The sequence below is a fragment of the Microplitis mediator genome, chromosome 6 (assembly GCF_029852145.1).
Source record: "Microplitis mediator isolate UGA2020A chromosome 6, iyMicMedi2.1, whole genome shotgun sequence".
NCBI lineage: Eukaryota > Metazoa > Arthropoda > Insecta > Hymenoptera > Braconidae > Microplitis > Microplitis mediator.
In genome coordinates this window covers 12,484,894-12,502,991 of record NC_079974.1, presented here as the reverse complement: position 1 = coordinate 12,502,991, position 18,098 = coordinate 12,484,894, and the positions used below count along the sequence as shown (strand labels likewise).

Genomic DNA, 18,098 nt, shown 5'->3' with positions numbered 1-18,098 from the left:
TTTTTTCAAATAATTTATTTGTTTGTGGAGATAATAGTCCTTGCCCAGCCATTGTTGATTAAAACAGTACGAATGTTTTGAATTACCACCGTTTCAACATGGCGGCTACGCTTGCGCTCGTCATATGATGAAAAGGCCTATTTCTCAAATTGCCACGATACCAACTTAAGCTAACTTAATTACTAACGAACTTATTACTATGATTATTATTATCAAATATCGGGTGCCACGACTTGTGCCGAACGGAGGTTACGTAGAAACGCACACTTGCCACAAAAGTAATAGTGTGTAGTGACCCGTATGAATAAACGAAGGACCGACGAAAGTTAGGTTCGAATAAACGTAGGAATGAATAAACGCGGGTAACGTATAACGAGCGGTTAGTATAAACGGAGGAACGAATAACGTGAGATGTGTACAATGAGCGGAACGGTTAATGTGAGGTTTGTAGAAACGGAGGAATGGATAATGAAACGTTTGTATAAACGTAAGAACGGAAAACGAAACATTTGTATAAACGTAGGAACGGACAATGATACGTTTGAATAAACGCGGGTAACGTATAACGAGAGGTTAGTATAAACGGAGGAACGAATAACGTGAGATGTGTACAATGAGCGGAACGGTAAACGTGAGGTTTGTACAAAGTGACATGTGTATAAAATATTATTTGACAATACCGACCGTTAAATTGACTGAATTCAGTTGATGTAGTAGATTCCCATGATAATAAAAAATTATGGAACTCGTTCTTAAGGATTTTAATAATCTAATAGGACATGTATTATTTTTTGGTTTAAATTAAAAATTTATAAATTTATTTATTGTTCAAATGATGGTGATTTAATTTTGTAAATATTTAAATTTTATTGATGAGGCTTAAAGTTAAAAAAAATTATATTTAATATTAATTAAATAACAAAGTATTGACCGTAGAAATTATTATGAAAAATTAGACTCAATATAAAAACTAATTTATGTAATAGTAAAATAATCTAGGATGAAAAACTTGAAAACAATTTTTTTTTTTTTTTAAGGAAAATAATTGATTTATTTTTTCATATATTGATATAAAATTAAAAGTATAATTTATTCATTTTCAATAATTAAATTTAATTCTTGGAAGACTTCCATCCTAAGGTACTCCTCCATTGGTCGAAGAATGATACCTGCAACAGTTTGTAAAATTTTAATTGACATTCTTAATATTTGTAATTTAAAATTATATCGTTTTATTAATGTCATTAACGACATAATATTTATTGATTATTTAGTGAAGATTTACCTTCTATTTCGGAAATTTCTTCCTCGTCGTCTGTTCTACCGTCCATATCATTCAAATTTTCTTGTAGATATGTTGGTGTTAGAAAATAACTAGCATAAGCTAGGAAATTCGGTATATCTAAAATGTTGCTATCATATAGTAGCCAAGCATTTTTAATCGCTTCATCTCTTTTTAAGCTCTCGCTCCGGGGATGACGTATAACTGGTTCACCACTCAATAATGATAGGAGCTCTAGGTGAGTTACAGCCTGTAAATCTCTCAACTTCTCTGCAACTACAAACATTTTTTATTTCATATTTTTATTTTTTATTTTAAATGTAAAATTTTCTTTCTTTTAAGTAATCAATCAGTTGAAAAATATAATATCAAAAAAAAAAATTACAATTGATATTTTATTTTTCAAATTATTAAAATTTCTATAACTCGGAAACTATGGACTTTAACGACTTGACTCATAAGACTTTTTTTTAAGAGAATAAAATTTCCTATAAAATTTCTATTTACATTTTTAGTGTACTTTCATTGGTTTACGTTCTGGAAGCCAATAAAGGTCAATTTCATAAGAAAAGAGACTTCCACAACGGACACAAATGAAACAGCTGGAATTACAGCTAAGTAACTATGGGCACTTTTGAAGAACACAAAATGCCCTACGATTTGCGTCCAAAACCGCGTCGATATCATAAAACGCAGCTGAGTATTAGAAAGTTAAAAAAAAAGTAATTTAATTTACGTGTAATTTTAATGGGAAATCTTTGAAATCAAATGGTAAGTACATAGGATTGGAATTAAGAGCTCAAACTTGGCAGGAATTTTCGTTTCAGCATAAAAAACAATATTTTGCTTGATGAGCAACAAAAAAAATACTTTCGCCGGAAACGAAGCACCCTAATATATATATATATATATATATATATATATATATATATATATATATATATATATATATATATATATATATATTAGGGTGTTTCATATTTAGGCGATATTTTTTTTCTGTCCTACCTGAAAATCTAACAATTTATAGAACAAAAAAAATATTCCCGCTTGAAAAAAAATTCTAAGTCAATTAGGGGCTTAACGCACCGAAAAATTCGATTTCCCATTTAAATAACATGGGAACAAAAATTTTTTTTAGTTTGGAATTTTTTACCTCGGCAATGGCTCATTGTAAGAATAAGCCCAGCATACATTTTTGTAGGGAATATAACGCTCTCCAAAAAAAGTCTCTTATCATTTTTTGATAAATCCATCTGTTCAAAAGTTTTTGGACCTCGAAGTCAAGTTAGAGTGAATTTTGAAATCTTTTTACTTTTCCGGCGAAATCATCGGACTTATCATAAAATGCCATGGATTCTTTTTTGTAGACAATTTTATTTCCTACAAATTATCTCTGATAAAGTTTTTTTAAATTCTGCATTGTTTTCTAGTTATTTCTATTTTAATGCCAAGCTCTTAAAGTATATCAGAACACTATTTTTTTAGGAGCTTGGCATTTTATGATAAGTCCGATGATTTCGCCGGAAAAGTAAAAAGATTTCAAAATTTACTCTAACTTGACTTCGAGGTCCAAAAACTTTTGAACAGATGGATTTATCAAAAAATGATAAGAGACTTTTTTTGGAGAGCGTTATATTCCCTACAAAAATGTATGCTGGGCTTATTCTTACAATGAGCCATTGCCGAGGTAAAAAATTCTAAACTAAAAAAAATTTTTGTTCCCATGTTATTTAAATGGGAAATCGAATTTTTCGGTGCGTTAAGCCCCTAATTGACTTAGAATTTTTTTTCAAGCGGGAATATTTTTTTTGTTCTATAAATTGTTAGATTTTCAGGTAGGACAGAAAAAAAATATCGCCTAAATATGAAACACCCTAATATATATATATATATATATATATATATATATATATATATATATATATATATATATATATATATATATTAGGGTGCTTCGTTTCCGGCGAAAGTATTTTTTTTGTTGCTCATCAAGCAAAATATTGTTTTTTATGCTGAAACGAAAATTCCTGCCAAGTTTGAGCTCTTAATTCCAATCCTATGTACTTACCATTTGATTTCAAAGATTTCCCATTAAAATTACACGTAAATTAAATTACTTTTTTTTTAACTTTCTAATACTCAGCTGCGTTTTATGATATCGACGCGGTTTTGGACGCAAATCGTAGGGCATTTTGTGTTCTTCAAAAGTGCCCATAGTTACTTAGCTGTAATTCCAGCTGTTTCATTTGTGTCCGTTGTGGAAGTCTCTTTTCTTATGAAATTGACCTTTATTGGCTTCCAGAACGTAAACCAATGAAAGTACACTAAAAATGTAAATAGAAATTTTATAGGAAATTTTATTCTCTTAAAAAAAAGTCTTATGAGTCAAGTCGTTAAAGTCCATAGTTTCCGAGTTATAGAAATTTTAATAATTTGAAAAATAAAATATCAATTGTAATTTTTTTTTTTGATATTATATTTTTCAACTGATTGATTACTTAAAAGAAAGAAAATTTTACATTTAAAATAAAAAATAAAAATATGAAATAAAAAATGTTTGTAGTTGCAGAGAAGTTGAGAGATTTACAGGCTGTAACTCACCTAGAGCTCCTATCATTATTGAGTGGTGAACCAGTTATACGTCATCCCCGGAGCGAGAGCTTAAAAAGAGATGAAGCGATTAAAAATGCTTGGCTACTATATGATAGCAACATTTTAGATATACCGAATTTCCTAGCTTATGCTAGTTATTTTCTAACACCAACATATCTACAAGAAAATTTGAATGATATGGACGGTAGAACAGACGACGAGGAAGAAATTTCCGAAATAGAAGGTAAATCTTCACTAAATAATCAATAAATATTATGTCGTTAATGACATTAATAAAACGATATAATTTTAAATTACAAATATTAAGAATGTCAATTAAAATTTTACAAACTGTTGCAGGTATCATTCTTCGACCAATGGAGGAGTACCTTAGGATGGAAGTCTTCCAAGAATTAAATTTAATTATTGAAAATGAATAAATTATACTTTTAATTTTATATCAATATATGAAAAAATAAATCAATTATTTTCCTTAAAAAAAAAAAAAAAATTGTTTTCAAGTTTTTCATCCTAGATTATTTTACTATTACATAAATTAGTTTTTATATTGAGTCTAATTTTTCATAATAATTTCTACGGTCAATACTTTGTTATTTAATTAATATTAAATATAATTTTTTTTAACTTTAAGCCTCATCAATAAAATTTAAATATTTACAAAATTAAATCACCATCATTTGAACAATAAATAAATTTATAAATTTTTAATTTAAACCAAAAAATAATACATGTCCTATTAGATTATTAAAATCCTTAAGAACGAGTTCCATAATTTTTTATTATCATGGGAATCTACTACATCAACTGAATTCAGTCAATTTAACGGTCGGTATTGTCAAATAATATTTTATACACATGTCACTTTGTACAAACCTCACGTTTACCGTTCCGCTCATTGTACACATCTCACGTTATTCGTTCCTCCGTTTATACTAACCTCTCGTTATACGTTACCCGCGTTTATTCAAACGTATCATTGTCCGTTCCTACGTTTATACAAATGTTTCGTTTTCCGTTCTTACGTTTATACAAACGTTTCATTATCCATTCCTCCGTTTCTACAAACCTCACATTAACCGTTCCGCTCATTGTACACATCTCACGTTATTCGTTCCTCCGTTTATACTAACCGCTCGTTATACGTTACCCGCGTTTATTCATTCCTACGTTTATTGGAACCTAACTTTCGTCGGTCCTTCGTTTATTCATACGGGTCACTACACACTATTACTTTTGTGGCAAGTGTGCGTTTCTACGTAACCTCCGTTCGGCACAAGTCGTGGCACCCCAAATATCTCGAGTCTCGGATCCTTCTCGTACCAAGCTGCCAACTGAACAAAAAAATTAACATACGCGGGAAAAGTTGCTCCAAATAGTTATTCGAACTCGTGATCGGCCAAGTCAATATACGGCAACTGTCAAAATACGTATCATTACATTATTTAATAATAACAATGTACGGATTAACAAATAAATGACCACGTGTCGGCGTCGAATTAGAAAGTGAAATTTAAAATGTCACAATATATAAGAATAAAGATTGGTTTTTGTACAGAGAATCCAACAAATACAATAAAAAAATAAAGAAAAAAAAAACCATACCAATGTGAAATAATTCATTAATAGTTCCTATTCGCAAAGGTAAAAATTCTTCGGTGATTTTTCTTTTGATCCCTCGTTGATTTTTTGTGGCTCCAGATAAAAGTAAAATATCTCGGAAGTGATTGTATCTTACGTGTAACCTGTCTTTTGCAAAAAATTTCTTTTTTCCACAACGAAAGTACAGCACGTAATATGTATATACACTGCAAATCCAAGTGTTTAACTCAGTGTGTTAAAATAAAACAAGTTAGTGTTTTCTGCAACTTAAGCGCTTAGAAGTAAAACGGTATAAACGTTTAAACAATCGCATAAATCATTACAAGTGTTTTAAAGGTTCGCGTAACACACTTAAGTGTTTAATCCGAAAACGTTTTATCCGTTTAAAGAAAAAAACACTTCTACCTGTTTCATTATAAAGCGCTTACTGTTACATTAAACGTTTAAAAAAACATCGAGTGTTTTAAATTGAAACAAATATTCCGGAATTAAACACTTTTTCAGAAAAAACGGTTAATCTAAGAAACATGTATATTATAAAACGCTTAAATTCCTTAAACAGTTTAATAAAATTCTATCAATTTTGTCAATCGACAAGTGACACAAATAACAATTTCAAAAAATAAAAGTGTAATAATTTTCAAAAATATTTATGCATTACGATATAGATGTATCAAAATTATTTTCAATGAAGTTCTTGAAAATACCGCATTGTTTTCTAGTTATTTTCATTTTAATGCCAAGCTCGTAAAAATAATAGTCTTCTACTCTATTCTGAGAACTTAAGATTAAAATGAAAATAACTAGAAAACAATGCGGAATTTGAATGAACTTTATTCTAACTAGTTTGTAGGGAATAAAATTGTCTACAAATAAGGTCCTATGACATTTTTTGATAAGTCTGATAGTTTTGCTGGAAAAGTGAAAAGATGTTATTTAAATGGGAAATGAAGAATTGCAAATAGGCACCTCTTAATATTAATATTAAGAGTTCAAATTTTAATAGAATTTTTTTTTCATCATCTCAAATAATATTTTCACTGTCACCAAAGAAAAACAAAATAGTCACTTTTTTTGGCCCACCCTACTGTTCATGTATATAATATATGAGGCCATATAATACTAAATGTACTATCATATATGTGAATGTATGATCCGCATCTTTACGATGCGCGCGCACAGGGGTTACACGAAAACTAAATGTTGAAGTTCCCTTGCGGTTTTGTAGTCACGGCCGAAATACTGTCAATTCACCACGATTTCATAGAAAAGTAGTTGTTTTAAACTCATCATAGTCCAGTATTTTTCTGGTAAAGAACTAGAGTGCATTTGTGCAAAACTTTTCTTTTACATTGCTCAGAAATATTTGGTGATTCGACCGTCGATTGATGAGGTTCCTATAGACGAAAAACGTCGACTTCACGCACAGTCACTGAAGTTTTCATCATAGTTGTATCGATTTTTGATGTGAGAAAAATTGTCTTTAACTGATCAATAGATACCCATTTTACCGACCATTCACCGTGATTTGACGAAATTTTCACTGGCAAACGAACGTAAATTGAGAAAGTTTTCACTGAAGATTGATCGTAAATTCACCAAGTTTTTACTGATGAACGACCGTAAATTTACGACGTTTCCATCGGTAAAATGACGTGAATACACGAATTCACCTTTGACAAACTGACAATAATTCATAACCTTTTTAAGAGGATCATTAATAATAGTCAACGAGGAAAGTGATTTAAATATGAAACCAGTAATGTCATTTTCATTAGCATAAAATTCATTATTTTTATTGTAACTGTAAAATTATTATTTATTCTTGATAGCTTACAATAAACAACATAAAATATGTAAATTTAATAAAATATTTATTAGACACTGCACTATATAAGAAATTACATTGATAACCTTGTTGTTATAAATATATATTATTCCGTTTGGTTTTTTTTCCTGGTGTATCTCATGGACTTCAACCATTCTCCAACCCATTTAATTATGTTTGTCGAAACTCTGTCTTTATCCGTATAAATAGTAATTTTTTTATACTTTTGTGATTCCTCTACAATTTCTGGAAATATAACAGCTATAGTAATAAAAATATTTTTGAATTATTCATAATTGAAAAACAAATCGTGCTTATTAATTTGGCACATTCAGCATTAAAAACTAAGGTCATCTCCGTTTTTTCTGGGTTGTACTTGATGACTATATCGGATCTCTTTTGTGGAGACCAAAACTCACGCATCACTGCTTTTGCTCTTCTACAATTTGTAGTAGCATTTAGTGCACTATAATAGTTATCAAAACTCATTATGAAATCATCGAAAATCTTGACCTACAACAAAAATGATGAATTTAAAATGTTTTAAACTTTTTTTATTTTTTCAACTTGAATTTGACGTGAGGAATTAAAATATTATTTTTGTACTAACATACTTGATTTTCTGCATCGAATAGCGGTTTTTTAAAATCTATACGACTGTTGCTATCGTTTGAGTCATTACGGTTTCAACTACAGTATTCAAAGTTTAATTTAATATATTTTTGGTCACCATATTTTTTTTTAATTGTCCTAGTTCCTGATTATTGCAGTGTAACTGACGCTTCAGATTTTGAATATCTTTTAAAACATTATTATTATTGTTATTATTAGTATTCACATGGATGTTAACATCATTCTCATTATTATGATTATGATCATGAAAATGATCGTCATTATTTTGACGAGGTGGCGACGCAAATGGAAAATCTTGCATTGAAGTAGGTGACTGTGCAGGAGTAATTGGTGGTAGTAAATCTTCATCCTCCTTATCATGTGGTTCCTCTGAGTGGTTATTATTAAACGCGTCCAGTTCATTAAAATATTGATCTCCATCAATATCTCCTTCAAATTCTGGTTTCTTAGCTTTTTTCTGTAATCGATGTTAGAAAATTAACCCAACTATACCCAGAACTATAAGAGATTCCTGTTTCATTTTCCAATCAAGGGGCATATTTGGGTTAATATTAGTGGAGAGAAATTGGCCATAAAAAAATACGCTTGTAAACATAAAAACCGAAGGCGATGGACGCCTAAGTGAAAGTTAGTGAACGACTAGAGTGATTGGACGCATCATCTACACCATTCTATACGAGGCAAGACGAGGACCTTAACAATCTGGAGCAAGAACAAACTGGACAATCGAGAACTAGAAGAGCAGATTTACCTGTAAGGAAAATTGGACGACAGTTGGAGAAATAGCCGGACATCAGCTACAAGTCTCGTCGGGTTGCTGCGGTAAAATTCATCAAGGTAAAATTATAATTAATTAAGGCCGGAATTTATATTCCAATGGCGGAATTAATTGTAATTAATTCAATTAATATCTTTCCGTTGGTTCTCGCGTATATAAATTGGAAGTTGTAGGCCGTTGGCCATTACAACCACGTGCCTCGTCTTTTCAAAAATTTTCGCGCCGCTCTTATTCGCCATCTTGTCTATAAATCTGAATTATTTTATCCGAGGCCTTTGGCTGGAATAAAATAATTATTCCACGTTAATAATTAATTAAATGAATTATTCGATAACGTCAATAATTTAATTGAGGCCGGAATTTATTCCAGTGGCTGAATTAATTCATAAATAAACTTTAATTTACTCGAATCCGTCAGTAAAATTCAAGACCCGAGTAACGCCAACACAATGGCCGAATTTCTAGTCAATTCATAACGTAATTCTAGTCGTGATTTAATTATAAATTAATTTTAAGTTAATTAATTAAAATATCTAAATAAAATAAAGTTATGAAAAGGACGCCAGAATTGTGATAAATTGTTATTGAGTAAAATAGAAAGAAACGGATTGTTTTATTGTGTAGTAAATTAATGTATAAAAATAGTGGGAAAATTATTAGTGAAAATTAATTAATTAATACTTCATTTAAACAACAAATTAATTAATTAATACGTGTAAAATCAGTGAGTTAATTAGAAATTAAGGGAGTGACAAATTGTAATCGGAATGAGTTGATGTGGAAATTTTGTATTGGAATGTTAGTTGAATTAGAGTCATAAAATTTTGGGTAAAAAAGATTGTGATGATATTAAAAGTACAAAAGAAAGTAGAGTCTTAAGTAGAGTCAAAGTAATGTTAATTGAAAGAAATTGTGTTTGTGATGTAAGTCCAGTGGACAAAAATATAAGTTAGGTTTAAGATATGTCCGGTGGACACTAGAAATAAGAAAATGCGGGTTAATGTCCTGTGGACGGTTTTTTAAAATTAGTAATTAAGAAAAATAAGGTTTAACGTCCAGTGGACGGTTTTTTATCAAGGTTTATTAAAGTTAAAGGTTTAACGTCCGATGGACGGTTTTTTAAAGAGTGTGTGTGTGTCTGTGTTACGTCCGGAAGACGCTTAAAATACGTGAGTGTGAAAAACGTCCAAGGGACGATATTTAGTTTGTCATAAGAATATTAGTTTGTCATAAGCATAGTTTGTCATAAGATTATTGATTGTTATTAAGGGAAAATAAATAATAAGCAAGGTGCTTAATTAAATTAAGAAATTGGAATTAAAGTTTTAAATAAATTTATTAATGCCTGTTCATCATTCCTCTCCTCTCTCACAAAATTATAAAATTTACGAACGACCCTGAGCATACAATATAATTACATTAACATCCGGTTCTGAAAGGCCGAGTCCATCTTCCAGTGGCGCAATAATATTCGACTATAATACTTAGGTGCGACCAGACTTGGCAAGCTAATCACTCTGTCATAATATTTTACTAGATAAAAATATAATTAATAATTATGGTACCATTTTTAAAAATTTTAATAAAAAACTTTCAAAATAAAAAAAAAATAAAAGTACAGAGCAATAATATATTTATATGAAGAGTACGTCAATCATAACATCACGGATTTTTTATTTCTTCATCAGTTATTGTTTGGTATCATAATAAATATACTATTTACACTCACGAAATCACATGCGTAGACCAGTGCAGTGGATAGCATCAAAGACTTTGAACTGAAAGGATGCAGCCCGCATGAAAAAACTTTATATGTGAAAACGTATATGATAGAATATATGAATATTATAATGTGATATATTGTACAATATATAAAATCATATTTAGATTTTTGCCGTATTAATATATGATAATATAATGAAAAAAAATATATTGCTATAATATATTACCAATATATTTATCAATATATGACTTTTTTATGTATGTTTTACATATATATTTCAATATATCTTTTTTTACATTGATATGTTATATTAAAAGTAGTATATTAATTAATATATAGTATTTTTTATATTTTTTATATATGTTTTCCAGTATATTGCAAAATATATGGTTTCCAGTATATTGTAAAATATATGGCACTTTTTTTACTTTTCTTAGGTTATTGCGTTAGTTATTCAGTAAATGTAAGGTCAATGAAAAGAAAAAAAAACTAGTAAATTTGACTTTTTTTGTGGATTTGTGTAGGAATTGAAAAAGTATATTGAAAAAATAAAATTTTCAATATATTGCGAAAAATATAAGTTTTAATATATAAGAAAAATATAATTCCAATATACCGCTAACCATATACACTGGTCACAGAAATTAAGGGATAGAAAAAAAATCCGAAATTTTTAGGTGATTTTCAACATGCTGTAACTTGGTGAAAAATGGTCGTATGAAAAATCTAAAAAAAGCAAATTGTAGCCTCAAGTTTCTAGTTTTCAGATCTGGACCTCAAAAATTTTTATCATGTACGGTTCCGGAGTAATCATAAGAAAACCAACGAAAAAAAAATTTTCAAAATTTTTGCTGGTCTTTCAATACCTCTATGGGCGACAATAAATTTTTTTGAATGATCCGACTGTCTGATTTTTCTCGGAAATTTTATGCCCTTTAATTTGGTGGCCTTAAAAAGTCTCTACGACGATTTGGCGCCGAGTTATCATTGATCAAAGCAAAAAAGTCCATTTTGGCTTTGATAATCAATAACTCCGGATGTATTGGTCGTACGGAGAATGGAAGCAGGGTTTTGAAAACTAGAAAACATTCTCTATAAGACAAAATTAGTGGCATTTGATAGAAAAATTTTTTTTAAAGCGAAATTGTTTGGTAAAAAACAGGTCAAAATTCACAAATTTAAGGATATTCGGAAATCTTGCTATAACTTTGGATATAACGGATGAACAAAGGATATCTTCGACTTTTTTTCAACCTCAAAGTGTGCTGAAAAAACCCTGAAAATTTCAAATCGCTGCGATTTTTCTTTCTTAGTGCCCCGAAGCTTTAAATTTATCGATTTTGTCAAAAATCACCATAATTGGTAGTTTCTCGGTTTTTGTTCATTTTTTCGATTTGAAAACGTTTTTTTTACCGATAATCTTCATTTCTTCGATCAAAAAGATCGATTATCGAAAAAAATTGAAAAAAAAAGATTTTGAAAAAATTTTTTTTTTTTCTCAAAATTTTTTTTTCCAAAAATTTTTTTTTTTCGAAATTTTTGTTGTTGTTGTATCTGCAATGATTCATCATTGTCAAAAAAAATTCCTAAAATTTTTTTTACCGCTGTAACTACATCTGCTTTAAATGTCAACTTAACAAACATACGCTTTGGGTAACTCTAATGCCGGCGGTAAAAAAAATTTTAGGAATTTTTTTTGACAATGATGAATCATTGCAGATACAGCAACAACAAAAATTTCGAAAAAAAAAATTTTTGGAAAAAAAAATTTCGAGAAAAAAAAAACTTTTCCAAAATCTTTTTTTTTCAATTTTTTTCGATAATCGATCTTTTTGATCGAAGAAATGAAGATTATCGGTAAAAAAAACGTTTTCAAATCGAAAAAATGAACAAAAACCGAGAAACTACCAATTATGGTGATTTTTGACAAAATCGATAAATTTAAAGCTTCGGGGCACTAAGAAAGAAAAATCGCAGCGATTTGAAATTTTCAGGGTTTTTTCAGGACACTTTGAGGTTGAAAAAAAGTCGAAGATATCCTTTGTTCATCCGTTATATCCAAAGTTATAGCAAGATTTCCGAATATCCTTAAATTTGTGAATTTTGACCTGTTTTTTACCAAACAATTTCGCTTTAAAAAAAATTTTTCTATCAAATGCCACTAATTTTGTCTTATAGAGAATGTTTTCTAGTTTTCAAAACCCTGCTTCCATTCTCCGTACGACCAATACATCCGGAGTTATTGATTATCAAAGCCAAAATGGACTTTTTTGCTTTGATCAATGATAACTCGGCGCCAAATCGTCGTAGAGACTTTTTAAGGCCACCAAATTAAAGGGCATAAAATTTCCGAGAAAAATCAGACAGTCGGATCATTCAAAAAAATTTATTGTCGCCCATAGAGGTATTGAAAGACCAGCAAAAATTTTGAAAATTTTTTTTTCGTTGGTTTTCTTATGATTACTCCGGAACCGTACATGATAAAAATTTTTGAGGTCCAGATCTGAAAACTAGAAACTTGAGGCTACAATTTGCTTTTTTTAGATTTTTCATACGACCATTTTTCACCAAGTTACAGCATGTTGAAAATCACCTAAAAATTTCGGATTTTTTTTCTATCCCTTAATTTCTGTGACCAGTGTATTTAAACATATTAATTTTTTCATATATAATCAATTATATAGAGACCATATACCACTAATTATAGGAGTCAAAATATATGGAAATATATATTAAGTTTATTATATTATACTTATAAATTATATATATACCATCCATATATGACAAGAATATATTGAGCATAGTATGAGATAATATATATAGATAAATACAATACATTATATACAAGTAAATATATTATGATAAATATATAATCCAATATATGTAAAAAACATATTTTTCAATATAGATATTTTTGCCGCTATATATTTATCACATATTCACCATAGATTTTTTTATATACTTTTAACAATATTTAAACTTATCCAAAAAATTAAAGGAACAAGAAAATTTTATAAATTTTTTAGTAATTTTTGGAAGGCTGAATTTTCGTGAAAAATGATCGCATTGAAAAAAATAAAAAAGCAAATTGAAGCTTGAAATCTGTAGTTTAAAGATCTTCCAGCAAAATATTTTTTTGAGCCACGGTTTTTGCGGAATCATAAGAAAAAAGTCGAGACAAAATTTTTCTGATTTTTTTTGGTTTTGTTTTTTAGGTCTACGGGGCTGGGAAAAATTTTTTCAAAAAAACGAATTCATGGCTCGTTTAGGAAATTTATTTAGCTACAATTTGCTTTTTTTGTTTCTCTGTACGACAATTTGCTGGTGAGATATCAGCCTTTAAATGAAAAAGGAGCCTTTTGTCTTTGATTATTGATATCTCAGCAAGTAATGATCACACAGTAATTTAAAGGGCAGTTTAATAAACTTGAGTAAATTCCCTACAAGCTCTATTTTCGATTTTTTCAAAAAAAATTTTTTCTTCATCCTTGAAATCCATTTGAAAAACCCACAAAAAATGGCCATTTTCTGGTTTTTTAGTCAACTCATCGCAACTCTGCAAATATTGATAGAAAAAATAATGTTGCCAGGTAATTTTACAGCTTAATGTACCCCTAAATACCCTGGAAATTTTCAGATTGATCCATCGAACCGTTTGCCCGGTCCAATTGCTCAAAGTTTTGCAAAACAATTAAAGGAACAAGTTTTGTTCCTTAAATTGTGTAATCATTACCAAAATGAAAAAATTAATTTTTTTTGGATTTTCTTTCATTTTTGCGTTAGTTATTCAGTAAATGTAAGGTAAAGAGGAAAAAAAAAAAACCCCCGAATGAAACGTAAAAAATAAAAATTGTAAAAAAATTCTTGTTTGGTCACGTTTTTTGGAAAATTTTTTTTTTTCCTCTTTACCTTACATTTACTGAATAACTAACGCAAAAATGAAAGAAAATCCAAAAAAAATTAATTTTTTCATTTTGGTAATGATTACACAATTTAAGGAACAAAACTTGTTCCATTAATTGTTTTGCAAAACTTTGAGCAATCGGACCGGACAAACGGTTCAATGGATCAATCTGAAAATTTCCAGGGTTTTTGGGGGTAGATTAAGTCGTAAAATTACCTGGCAACATTATTTTTTTTATCAATATTTGCAGAGTAGCGATGAGTTGACTAAAAAACCAGAAAATGGCCATTTTTTGTGGATTTTTCAAATGGATATCAAGGATGAAAAAAAATTTTTTTTTGAAAAAATCGAAAATGGAGCTTGTAGGGAATTTATTCAAGTTTATTAAACTGCCCTTTGAATTACTGTGTGATCATTACTTGCTGAGATATCAATAATCAAAGACAAAAGGCTCCTTTTTCATTTGAAGGCTGATATCTCAGCAGCAAATTATCGTACAGAGAAACAAAAAAAAAAACAAATTGTAGCTGAATAAATTTTCTAAACGAGCCATGAATTCGTTTTTTTGAAAAAATTTTTCCCGGTCCCGTAGACCTAAAAAACAAAACCAAAAAATTTAGAAAAATTTTGTCTCGACTTTTTTCTTATGATTCCGCAAAAACCGTGGCTCAAAAAAATATTTTGCTGGAAGATCTTCAAACTACAGATTTCAAGCTTCAATTTGCTTTTTTAATTTCGTCGATGCGATCATTTTTCACGAAAATACAGCCTTCCAAAAATCACTAAAAAATTTATAAAATTTTCTTGTTCCTTCAATTTTTTGGATAAGTGTAGCTTTTCCATGCGAGAGGTTCGAGCTCAGCAGCCACCGGGATTTTTTCATCAATCAAAATCATGTATACTTCCTCTATGTAATGATTCTAAAACATTAATCACATTTCAAATCTAATTACAAGTGTCTTATATTTTTTTTCGCAATATAATATTTTTTTTCACCGATGAAAACAGTGGATTCCCATATTCACTTTTCAATTTAGTGGATTCTCATATTCACTTATTAAATCGGTGAATTCCAATATTCACATATTCATTTAGTGAATATTCACTAATTTTGCGTGGTACGATTGTAGAATTGACAATTAGTGAATATTCACTTGATATTAGTGAAAAATCACTAATTCATATTTAGAAAGAAAGAATTTTCTATTTTTTTGTCATAGGGGTTTATTCCCAAATGTGCTGCATATAGTGTAGAACAGAATATTGGTAGTACGAAATTTAAAAACTGAAATTAAAAGTATTTACAAAATACACCATACTGTTCATAAATTATTTTTATTGCATAGGAAATTATTGCTATTGGTGCTGAACCAATAAAGTCATAAAAGTTTAATCTTACAGCGAATGTCTTAGTTTAACATTTAGTAAATATAATCAATAAATTAAATTTCTTTCAATATTTGCTTAAATAAGTTCGTCACCTTCAAGTTTATTATTTGTTTTAAGCATTAAATAATAAACAAAATGTTAGAAGTTTTGTGTATCATAATATCGCAATAGTTATTTATTTACAATTTTTTTACTATGATAAATTTTTAATAAAATAGATCTCTTTGATAAATAAATATAATAAACTTAAAAAATCACAAAAACAAAATTTGCGGCACGTTGTCCCGTTGGAATTAAGAGCTCAAACTTTGAGGGAATTTTTTTCTGTCGTAATTGAAACCGTTTGTGAGGTGATCGTAATAAATTCAAAAAATCCTTTTAAGGAACACTTTACTGCACACTAATGCAAAGTTCCTGATTACTGTATTAGTGCAACAAAGATATACCGTTCACCCACTTAGTTGCGAGAATGAAAAAAAGTAAGAACTTCTGATAAGGATGCAGACTGATTTGATATGTCATTTGAAAAAAATTTTAGCTAAAAATAAAAAAAATAATTTTTTTCTTTTTTTTCATCATGCTGTATCCCCAAAATTATAGTAGCTGAAAATCTGTAAAAATTCTGAGGAGTAGCTGCTGATATAAGGATAAAGTCTACAGAGTTTCAAATTTTTCGAACAATTACTTTAGCCGGAATAAAAAATTAATTGTTCAATGCCAAAAACCCTGTGTTATTTAAATGGGGAACTTACATCGCTGTGCGGCACGGGTTAAAATTGAGATAGAGACCTGAAACTTTGAGGATATTTTTGGAACGAAGTTCCTTATGGCGCGTTGCGGAGGGGTATCCTAGCCGGCAAAAAACGTCCGTAACGCGAGAAAAAAAATCGTAACCTTTTTATGTATAGACTATGTATGGTGGCTATACACTGTCTAATGTATAGTCTATGGGATAACTGTTATTATTATTGCCGATTGCTATTGTTATTATATCATTCGATAATTACACCATCTGGTGGTTAAAAGTGGAACCATCTGATCATTACTACTACGTTAAACGCAGGGAGGCTATACACAGGGTTGCGAATTCTTTAATGAGAATATTTGCAATCAAAAATTGAATTTTCAATCCGTAATTGAAATCATATCGATTAAAATTACAAAGTTAATTTTTAATTCAACAACTTGAATTGAAAAATTGGAAAATTAATTTAAATATAAACACGTGGGATCAAGAATCGAAAAACCAATTTTTAATAAGAGAAGTGAAATTAAAATTTAAAAAAGTAGTTTTTAAATTGACACGTGGGTCTAAAATTTCAAAAATTAATTCTAATTCAGATACATAGGATTAAAAATTAATAAATTATTTATTAATTCAGATTCGGTACGCAATCAAATAAGTAATCAAGACAAAAAATTTGACAGCACTTATAACAGGAAAGAATACTGTTTTACTTGCTCTTCAAGTTTGAATATTTTTAAACTTATTGTTGATCGTCAGATATAATAGAATTTGAATTAAGAAGATCATGCATCGTTAAGACATTTGAGCATTAAATTTTTTGAATAATTTTCAGCGTAAGCAGAGAATTTAAAATTAAACCTACACCAATCCGATGTTCAGAATTAAAAATATTTTATTTAATTTTTTGATTCGAAAATAGAAAATTTAGAAACAGAATGTAATTTTCTAATCCCCTTAAGCTATGGCTAATTAAAATTTTTGATTGACTTTTCCATTATTAGATATAGAATTAGAGATTAGAAAGAAATTTTTTAATCTGGTTTTCCGGATTGAAATTTTTTATTCAATGTTTTATTTGAAAACGTAGATTTAAAAATTAAGCCATTACATTTCAACGATACTTTACGAATTGAAAATTTGAAATTTAATTTTTAAATGAAAAATGTTGGATTAAAAATGAAAAAATTATTTTCAATTCAAAGATATTCAATTCGAAAATTACAAAATCATTTTTAATTTGTTGTTTTTGGATTATGAAATATAAAAAAAAATTCAATTGATACACTAATGCAATTATAAATTTAATGCGCTATTTGCAACTCTGGCTATACACTATGTATAGGAATGTATTAGACTGGGCCAAAAAAATCGACTATATTTTTTTTTTTCGATACTGTGAAAATATTATTCCTGATGACTAAAGAAAATTACTGTGCAAGTTTGAGCCCTTATTATTGATATTAAGAGGTGTATCGTTACGACTATTAGTTTTTTGACAGAAATTTCATTCCTTACCCAAAACTCGTAAATCATCCATCTGAAAAATTTAAGCAATGTATGTTCTTAAAAGAAATTGAATTCCCTACAAAAAATTTCTC

General features: G+C 29.0%; 2 protein-coding genes across 11 annotated transcripts; one reads left to right on the top strand and one right to left on the bottom strand.

Moving 5' to 3' along the window:
- The first annotated feature begins 355 nt into the window (after positions 1-355).
- On the top strand, positions 356-4,382 carry LOC130669909 (uncharacterized). 5 transcript variants are annotated; one of them, XR_008990279.1, is made up of 3 exons: positions 356-636; positions 3,855-4,121; positions 4,238-4,382. XR_008990279.1 is itself a non-coding variant. In XM_057473059.1 (3 exons), the coding sequence occupies exons 1-3, from the start codon at positions 2,873-2,875 to the stop codon at positions 4,315-4,317; spliced, it is 447 nt and encodes a 148-aa protein (XP_057329042.1). In that variant the 5' UTR covers positions 2,782-2,872; the 3' UTR covers positions 4,318-4,381. The 5 variants fall into 5 exon arrangements, 1 of the variants encoding a protein (XP_057329042.1); XR_008990278.1 differs by having other exon boundaries at positions 356-572; positions 4,238-4,378; XR_008990280.1 differs by having other exon boundaries at positions 358-443; positions 4,238-4,378.
- On the bottom strand, positions 1,019-16,621 carry LOC130669911 (uncharacterized). Of its 6 annotated transcripts, XM_057473061.1 has the most exons (4): positions 16,564-16,621; positions 2,439-2,526; positions 1,286-1,552; positions 1,019-1,169 (listed from the first exon to the last, which is right to left on the bottom strand). In XM_057473061.1, exons 2-4 carry the CDS (start codon positions 2,476-2,478, stop codon positions 1,090-1,092), a joined length of 387 nt encoding a protein of 128 aa, XP_057329044.1. In that variant the 5' UTR covers positions 2,479-2,526; positions 16,564-16,621; the 3' UTR covers positions 1,019-1,089. The 6 variants fall into 6 exon arrangements, 2 of the variants coding, with proteins under 2 accessions (XP_057329044.1, XP_057329043.1); XR_008990283.1 differs by lacking the exons at positions 2,439-2,526; positions 16,564-16,621 and adding an exon at positions 4,772-5,052; XR_008990285.1 differs by lacking the exons at positions 2,439-2,526; positions 16,564-16,621 and adding an exon at positions 1,668-1,807 and having other exon boundaries at positions 1,020-1,169.
- Positions 16,622-18,098: the final 1,477 nt, after the last annotated feature.